Source organism: Polyodon spathula, unplaced genomic scaffold (genome assembly GCF_017654505.1).
Source record: "Polyodon spathula isolate WHYD16114869_AA unplaced genomic scaffold, ASM1765450v1 scaffolds_3358, whole genome shotgun sequence".
In the NCBI taxonomy this organism is placed as follows: domain Eukaryota; kingdom Metazoa; phylum Chordata; class Actinopteri; order Acipenseriformes; family Polyodontidae; genus Polyodon; species Polyodon spathula.
Window position 1 is genome coordinate 1,597 of NW_024474821.1, and position 9,635 is coordinate 11,231.

The 9,635-nt window shown below is 38.5% G+C and overlaps 1 protein-coding gene across 1 annotated transcript; it reads left to right on the plus strand.

Annotated features, from left to right (window-relative positions):
- The first annotated feature begins 6,404 nt into the window (after positions 1 to 6,404).
- Positions 6,405 to 9,040, plus strand: LOC121311916 (zinc finger protein 239-like). The gene has a single exon (XM_041244031.1). The coding sequence runs from the start codon at positions 6,435 to 6,437 to the stop codon at positions 7,326 to 7,328; it is 894 nt and encodes a 297-aa protein (XP_041099965.1). The 5' UTR covers positions 6,405 to 6,434; the 3' UTR covers positions 7,329 to 9,040.
- Positions 9,041 to 9,635: the final 595 nt, after the last annotated feature.

Consider the following 9,635-nt stretch of genomic DNA (forward strand, 5'->3'; position numbering starts at 1 on the left):
AACTGGCAACAACCTTCACACTCGGTTTACTAACTTTCGCAAGTTATTATCATAAATATCAACCTCAGTTGAGACTCCAGCCTCTCGAGGTAAACCTATTATTTTGAAACCATTCTTACAAAGCATTACCATTCTCTGATTTCCCTCTGTAAAGTGCACGTCACATTATTGCAGAGCTCGCTCGGGCACCAGCAAATCTACTACTGATCCAGGGGGGGGCGAAGCAGGCGTCTGGCGATTCTGCCTCTATAGAGAGTGCTGCTCATGAACTTTACAGTTTGGAACTTCTCGTATAATTGAATACTAAAATCAGTGAAGCAAAACCTTCCTGCATTATTTAGAAGTGTAAATACTCTGGTAAACGTCAATAAAAATCACAATACTCACACTTTGACGGTTTTTTTGTTTTATTTCCCTTTTAAAAAAACGACCATTTCAGAAGTCATCGCAAGCGTTTTGAAGATGGTAAAAATGTAATCGGCACGTTAGTTGAAAATACATATTTAAGTGTATAGTAATTGAAGAAGACACGCCGTGTCCATTTTTATTCATCGTGTGACTTCACTCCACGTCTCTGCTGAAACTCAACATGGTGGCTGTGCCAACGAAGAAAAAAAAGCAATGTTTCAGTAAGACAGAGCTAAAAGAAATCTTGTTATCTATGTGAGGATGGCGTGATAGTATTCTTATAGTTTTGCTGTAATTCGCGTGATCATGAATGAGTCAGTACCATTAAATATCATAATGCCAGCCGTAAATACGTAGAGAATAAGAAAGCAAATAAGACGGCAGCAATGGCAAAGCGCTGCATTCTTCTATGCTGAAAAACTCCTAATGTCCTGTGCTCAAGAAGGAGCTTTCCCGAAGCTAAATGAATTGTGTATTTCATTATTGTTTAATTTATTTCTTTCCACGCTACCTGCCTTTAATGAAGCTGTAATTAGGAAATGTAAACAATGGCCATTTCTTAATTGAATTATATTTTCTGAAGATGAAGAAATGAGCTGAAAACTATTTTTCTAGCTATACAGTTGTGAGTACTGTGTCTTCTGGTCTGTAGTGGGGACGTCAGACCAGAAGAAACACACAGCACTGCGAGATGAAATGATAAGTGGATGCGCTACTGTGCTGTTTATTATTATAAAATAAAACAGGACAAAAACCAGGACACTGCACTTGACGCCAAAATAAATAGACAAACAAAACGGACCAACACTTAAACCAACAGTGCACTAACAGACAAACACGGTGAGTCAAAACAACGCTTATATATTTACGTTTAGTTATCGTTTTACTTTCTCCTTCACACCCGTTCTCCACTCACCGAACACACAACCCCGAGTGAGTGAAAACATGCTGCTTTTATGCAGCTGTACCGAGACTCGACTGCTAATCAATCATTCAGTTGGAGTCGTGGTACAACTGCATGTGAATTAATAAAGTGCAATTCCCAGTGCTCACATATTATTACTTTTTACTTGCACGTGAAGTGCTGTGCAATCCTCGTGCCTAAATACAAATATACATTTTAAACACTCGTGTTACACAGACCTGTTTATATCCCGTGTACCAATGACTATACACCAACATTAACACACAACATACAACACAAAGTACACACAGGGGCAGGGCACTTTTCCACAACAATCCTTAAAGGCAATTGATCACTTTACTATGTAAAGGATGTAGTCATTATTGTCCACAAACTTCTGGAGACACGTTAACTAGTGAAATGATACATTTCCTAACTCAGTAATAACAGGTGTGGCAACCGAAGGATTTGTCTGTGAGATAAGACCTCTTTGCAAACGTCAGAACGCGTCTTGCAAATTAGCAAAGAAACAATTGAGAGGATTAATTATGCACTTGGATTAAAAGGGGCGCTGTTTAAATTACAGTGGGGTAATACACAGCAGTCAACCTGTTTTAGAGCAACGAGTCAGTCATCATGCCTTTTATCAGTGTTTCATATTTTATCCTGGTTATTATAATGCCAGTAAAATGCTAAACTTAATTTGAGTACTGTACATAGGATTACTCACATGATATTGCTGGACCGTGATGTCTGTAAATATTGAAAAGTTTGAAGCGTCTTAGGGTGATTTACTTACTGTTATTAATATGTTGATAAAAAATGGGAAAAAATGGAATTGGGTTTTTTGAAAAACGGAATTGGGTATTCCCAAGAATGGAACAATTTGTAGCCCTAAAGATGGTTACAACTCAAGGCAGTGCAGATGCCAGTGTTTTCTGCAGTAGTATAAAGCAATTTTATGCAGGCCACCAGTTAAGCATGCAGGCTATCTGATAACAACCGACAGGGCTGCATAGGATTAGAGGAGGATTCAAAACCAGAGGCAGAGCCACAATAAATGTCTTGTTTAAATTTAAAGTAAATTGTGAAATTGTTGAGATACTTGTGTTGGAATATTGTCTCAAAATTGTATGATGCAACAAAAATATATTAAAAGGGTTAATGCGTGGACGAAGGTTTCTCACTGATAATTTACCCTTTCTCAGTCAAAATGGCAAGTTTCTCAGTATCTAAAAAGCTTAAAGGGAATGCTGATTGCCAGTATGATCAAGCGCTGTATTTAAAGGCATTCAGTAAATCAGCTCTTTCCTACATCTATTCTTTGACTTTCCTGCATTCAACACGCTCCCTGCCTTTGCTGCTTCCTAATGGGCAGATTGTCCACTCTATCAACTATGACTTTCACTGCTGTCCCAGTCCTCTCCTCTCACGCTTGCAAAATATCTCACCAGCACTTCTCTAACACTTCCATCGTGATCTCTACCCCAGTGCCCATCCTCTGCTTCTTCCTCCTGCTCTGGCTCTCTCTTGTGCCCTCTGGAACTGCCAGTCAGCCTGCATAGGGTTCTCCCCAGATCCGCCCGTCTCGCAGATGCTACTGTGCTTAACAATAAGGATTGATTGCGCTTCTAGCAGACTAGATCAGTTGCGTGTTGCTGGGTGAAAAATAAATAGATTTTGGAACTACATAACAGCTGTGTTACATCTTGACATAACATTTAACCAATCAGAGAGTCGAAGGGGTGGGTTTTCTGTGTTCAGCACAGAAGAGGCTAAAACATTAAATGCTAAAATTAAGCAATTATTTTCAAAGCTAAAATAGTAACAGTGAATGCAGGGGGTCAAAATAAGCTGCTGATCGGCGCACTTCACTGCCTAATGCTATAGGCATTTCGGGTATTATCATTGTCCATTTTTTGTTGTGTTGTACTGTAAGGTGATATACAGTACATAATAGCTATACATATGCACCAAAAAAAAAAGTGCTTTCCTTTTGTGATAACGTGCCAGGTGCTTGTGAGAGATATTGGGGGTTCATTTATAGAAGCTGTATGCCTTTAACAAGAAAGGCGTGATGGGATATCAGCTGTTGTCAGCTGACATACAAATGCTCAAGTGCAGAGTTGCTGGATTGTTACAATGCGGTTTCATGCAACAATTATGATGGTTCCCAAACGTGTGCGAATACAGTTGTGTCAAAATGAACAGTTGCATTAAAAAAAAAAATGTAGAATCGCAAAAAACAAAATTGGACGTGCATGAACAAAATGCCCTGGAAACTTAACATAAAGAAAACAATTTTAAATGAAGCAATAAGCTCAATAATGAAGCTTAAAAGGAAGTGAAAAGGTTCCATTTTTTTGTTTGTGAACTTCAGTAACCCTGCGTTCTCTTTCCCCAGTCTAATGGTATTGTGCCTCAATAAGCACAGTAATTTACCATCATGAAAAAGAAAATGTAGAGCAGGGGTGTTGAACTCCAGGCCCGCAGGCCGAATACAGCCCTTGGAGGTTCTTTATCTGGCCCCCTGCACAGTTCATTCATTCCAGTTTAATTTGGCCTGGCCCGGTTTGAGTCTATTGGGTTATTACACTTGAACTCCAAATCCCATCAGCCATCAGAAATGTAGCGGGAAGCTCAGAGCTAAAGAAACACAAGACAGCGAGAGACAGCCAATCATATCTTGTGCTTGGTGCTTAAGGCGTGTTTTCCGTTAGACGCTGTAGCCTACTTGCCGTCAAACGGGAATACAGCTCAAAATGTCAGAGAAGAAAAATAGATAAAGAAGGTAGATTGCTTCAGGAAAGGTGGGAATCTAAATATTTATTTGTAGAGCAGCAAGAAAAATAATTCAATTTAAGGCACCACTATGAAACAAAACAAAGAAAAATATGGCGTGTTTGAAGGAAAGCAAAGGCAAGAAAAGCAAAAGAAAAACACTTTTAAAAAGGCAAAAAAGTGAAAGTGATGCGGAAGTAAAGGCAAGTTACCTTGTGTCAGAGCTAATCGCAGAGCTGTCAAAGCCCTTTTCTGAGGGTGCTTTTGTAAAAGACTGCAGCTTTCAGTGACAGAAAGTATCCCCAAATACATCCACACGTGTTGTTACAACTGTTTAACCCTATGCTGCCTACTAGGAGTGACTGTAAATTTTGCATGTATCCAACAACTTTCTATTTTAACGCTTGTAGTGCAATAATCATAAATCACAAATTAAAACCCTGTATAACAACAGAAAAGTAGACCTTTCCAATGATATCATCTGTTTTGTTGTAGGGTGTTTTGTAGATTTTATCTTATAAGCAACACCTACAAAAAATACTGAAATATGACATATTAATATTTCACAAATGTGCATATTTTCATATGTTTCCAAACGATTTAGAAAAAAAAGTTAGAGTATGTGCAATTTTATGAGGATTTCAAATATATAATCAGAATTGAAATTGCTTTATAAGGGTTTGCAATGTAAAAAAAGTGCATAAAAGAGCCGAAATGGCAGATGTAGAACTGAAAATGAAACTGAAGAAACATGTAATAAAATTATAAATATAGGAAATATAATCCCGTTTGTGATTAAAGTTAATTATTTATGTGTAGAGGTCTCAATATATATGCTACACAAGATTTTATTATTATTATTATTATTATTTATTATTATTATTATTATTATTATTATTTTTCTTTTTTTTAAAGATGAAACTTGCAAATACTGTATAGGGTAAAAAAAAAACTAACAATAATAGCAGCTAAATAATAATAATAAAAGTATCGAGTACACCAAAATACTTGCAGAAATGAAGTACACTAATAATAATAAACAAAATAATGATAAAACAACACTGATACTGCAAATATACTAAGTTAGCTAGCTAGAGATTAGACAGATGTCATATTTACTTTTGTCTCCACCCAGAGAAATATTTTCAGAATTGGACACAAAATAAAAACGTATCTAATTAAAAATAACAGTATAACATTTATAAGAGGGCTATCTTCGAGGTCTCTTCAGTAAGTAGTTGTTTGTCTCAGTTGGCATCTGATGTGCCCTGCAGCTGCACGCGTACGCGCTCAGACACAGAGCGGGGCGAAAGACATTCCAGAAGTCATTTTTTAAAAAGCGTATACGTAGTTAATTTTTAATAGCATGAAAAAATAAAAAAAAGCGCCTAGTTAGTCCCAGTTCTTAGCTTTCGGTTGAGTTACAGATCAGCACTTTTGGGCTTGTAGAACGTGAGATATGTAGACGTTTCAAACAGGTGAGTGTCAATACAATTTTCCATTGAAGCCTGAAAAGGAGTAAAAAATGAAACACAAATAAAAAATCCACACCTTCCGCAGCCCTAAACCAATTACGTGGGGATATTCACCGTGGCTATGGCCCAATGAAAAAATTTTGATTGGACGGCTGAGATATGTCATGTTTCGTCATCGTAACAAAAGTTACCAAATTAGAGCCCGTCGGCAGCAAAGGGTTAAATAACGTACCTGTAATTTTTCTTTTCATTGTTCACATCTGACAACTTAAACTTTAAACAGTTTCAAAGCTCATTTCAAAATGGTTTGAGATCTGTCCTCAAGATCACTGCAGGAATGGGAATAAAAACACAGGGATTCCGGGTAAAAAATTGGAGATGACTAAATGATAAAAAAACAAAAAAACACATGGATTGTTACTGCGGTGTAATTTGTTTGACAATGTGGGCAGTGCTTACACTATCATCAGTGCACTAGAGCAGTCATTTTGAAAAGACCTTTGAAAGTATTTAGAGTTTTAAGTCCACTGAGTGAGTGTCTCGCTGGGCCCGTGATCAGGTAACCACGGTAAAAAATGCACTTCATTGTATTGCCTTACTGGGCCGCCATACTTTCGGTATAGGTTGGAAACACATTAGATTTCACTCCGTGATTTTTCTTTTTCGTGTCACTGAGACGGGCGTTTGCATTTTAAACGGGCTCAAATGATAAGACTCTTTGAATCTGATTGAACCTAAGCCACTTCAGGTCCGAGTTGTAAGTGTAAACACACCAATAGAGAAAAGATCGTAATACTTATCGTAATGATCGTAATTTTATTTTCTGTTTTCAGGACTGTCGTCTTGGTGAAAACCAAGGAAGAAAGATGGAGTGTGTTTACATTAAACAGGAGGAGATTCTGGAAGTGGTACCTATCTGCATTAAAGAAGAGGAGACTGAACTGGAGCCTGTCCACATTGAAGAAGAGGAGACTGAACTGGAGCCTGTCCACATTAAAGAAGAGGAGACTGAACTGGAGCCTGTCCACATTAAAGAAGAGGAGACTGAACTGGATCCTGTCCACATTGAAGAGGAGTCTATTGACTTGTTTAAGGATTCAGAAAACATTTCCCATCCAAAGATATCACATCAGTGTACTGACTGTGGGAAGAGCTTCAGTCAGTTAGGAAGCTTAAAAATACACTACCGAGTTCACACTGGAGAAAAGCCGTATCGCTGTTCTGAATGTGGGGAGTGTTTCAGTGTGTCAGGAAGCCTAAAAACACACCTGCGAATTCACACTGGAGAGAAGCCGTATCACTGTACTGAATGTGGGGTGAGTTTCAGTGTGTCAGGAAGCCTAAAAACACACCAGCGAATTCACACTGGAGAGAAGCCATATCACTGTTCTGAATGCGGGGAGAGCTTCAGTCGGATAGGAAGCCTAAAAAGACACCAACAAATTCACACTGGAGAGAAGCCGTATCTCTGTATTGAATGTGGGGAAAGTTTTAGTCAATTAGGAAACCTAAAAACACACCAGCGAATTCACACTGGAGAGAAGCCATATCACTGTTTTGAATGCGGGGAGCGTTTTAGTCAGTTAGGAAACCTAAAAACACACCAGCGAATTCACACTGGAGAGAAGCCATATCACTGTTTTGACTGTGGGGAGAGCTTCAGTCGTTTAGGAAGCTTAAACAAACACCGGCAAATTCACTCTGGAGCCAGCTTCCCTCCCTCCCAGTCCCTTACCTCTCCACAGTGCTTTTTTGAGTAGAGTGCGCACCCGTTCTAATGCACCTCATTATAGTGTGGAATTGGTTACAACACGGTAGGGTTGTGGCTCCCATTTGCTCCATAATGCCGTTACAGTAGCCCTTTTTTAGTCATGGAACACAAATAGCGTGGTCTTGTAACTATAGCTCCCCACTGTAGCATTATAAAGGGGGAGCACTGTATGCAGAGCTGTTTCCTTGTCTCTCTCTCTCCCTGTAAGAAGTGATGGGGGTCCTCAGGAGTGAGAGCCAGCCTCAATCCAGAGACACTGAGAAGGGGAGCATGTTAAACTGAAGGAGACAGACCCATTCTTTCACAGTGAACTGGGATCAGCTCCACTCCTGCCCCTAAATTGGAAATGAATCTCACTCATCATGCTGTGAGGATTTAGGACAATGTTACAGGGTCGTTCTACTTAGAAGGGACACATTGGAAATGTATGTCAAGCTTTTCTCTGAACACTTACGTGTGTGAGACGAACTCAACACATTAACAAAGCTTTATCTAACTAGAACTAGAATGGCCTCTAAGCTATTGCACCAGTGCAAACACAAACTGAAACAACTTTTTTGGTTTTGAATGCATTTGAATGAATGAATCTGCTTTGCTGAGTGTTTAAATACCGAGAAACGTTGTATACTGAAGCTCTGCTTCAGTGCAATGGGATTGAAATACAATTCCTATCACTTTTTAATGAGTAGATTACTGTATGTATAATTGACAGACCCGCAATAGAGCTGTATAAATATACAGTAAAACAATTCTCCAATTTTACATTTGTTACAAATCGGCAAAACACACATGCTGCAGCATTCCTGTTATCACTACATTCATAGTTTATTCAGTTTTGAATAATTGATCTGAACAATCTGCAGAATGAAGTTGCCTCAGACTGTTTGACAGTAACAGAGCTACTGCTTTTATGGAATCACCATTAGCTGTTTATTCCTTTTGGGCAAAATATGGCTTGTTTGCTTGTATGGTGTATTAGTATGCTTTTAGAGTGATAATACAGTACATCCTAACGTTAGCTTAGATATTTAGAAAGGGTTTCATTGACACTGAGTTTGAGTTCCTGTATGTTTTCCAGTATCTCTGTATATAAAGGGTGTGAGAAAGTCATAGTTGTAATTGAATGTTCTTTGTAAAATGATATTTCAAAACTTAAACTGTGAGACTTTAGATGATGTGATGTTAGTTAAGTTGGTCTTCCCCATTCCTTTCACCTTAACATTCTCTAGATCTACTTCAAAGGACTAGATCAGTGTTTCTCAACCTTTTTCGTAACAACACCTCCTAAGGATCAGCTGAGCTTAGTCATTGCCCCTTTCCCACAGAAAATAAAATCAATCAGAACCTTTTAAACACTGATGGAATGTATCTACAAGTCTCAAGCAACTCTACATTCCAACTTAATACTAAAGGCAATTGAAACTGCTTCATAACTGAACTTGAAACAAAAATGCAGTCCTCATTCCAACCAGCACAACAGATGCTGCTTAACAGTCTCTGTGTGTAATGTGTGTGAGTCCTGCGTGCTTCCGAAAATGTGTGTTTAAAAGTTTTACTTCTGTTTGTGTCTATACTTAACCTGCTAAACCCCCAGCCTCCCACAGGCAGTTTCTGCCTGGAGGGTATGACCGTAAATAAATCACATTATCTTCCAAAGTATAGACAGCACAGGGATGGTTCAGGGCTTGAATTCAAGGTAACCTCCTGGCCATTAGGACTTAGATTTGATATAAGTCTTACTCGGTACCACACTGGAAGGAGATATCCAGAAAAAAAACCCATAAAAAACAAGAAACGCTTTTCATTTGTTTATATTCTATCATCTTTTTTTCACCTTGTTGCACATGAAAAGAGACATATTTTTTCCAGTGCTTCCCCAATATGTCTACTACACTGGATAAAAAATGTGAAACTGATTGAATAAAGGGATCAAATTCTACATGAGTTTTTACAAAGCTAGGCCCAAGGGTCCCCAAACCTCTCCAAAAATGAATATTGTGTAAATCTCTATGGCCAGTCATACACTAGTTTCTTGAGCAAGATCTAAAAGGGAGGTTACCTTCTGGCACCTCCCATGCTATACATTGCCACATGATTTAGATTTTGTAGTCCTCTTTTTTACTTATTTGTCCAATATTTCATTCAAAAGGTGGCCATTTTGGAGAGCTTTGGGGTGCCCGAAATGTATCCATGATGAGTATGCATGACAAGTACTCTCAGTTCATATGCCACAACTGTCAGACACGTTGCTCTCACATAACTGTGTGTTTGTGCAGGAGAATGTTGGTACTGAGAC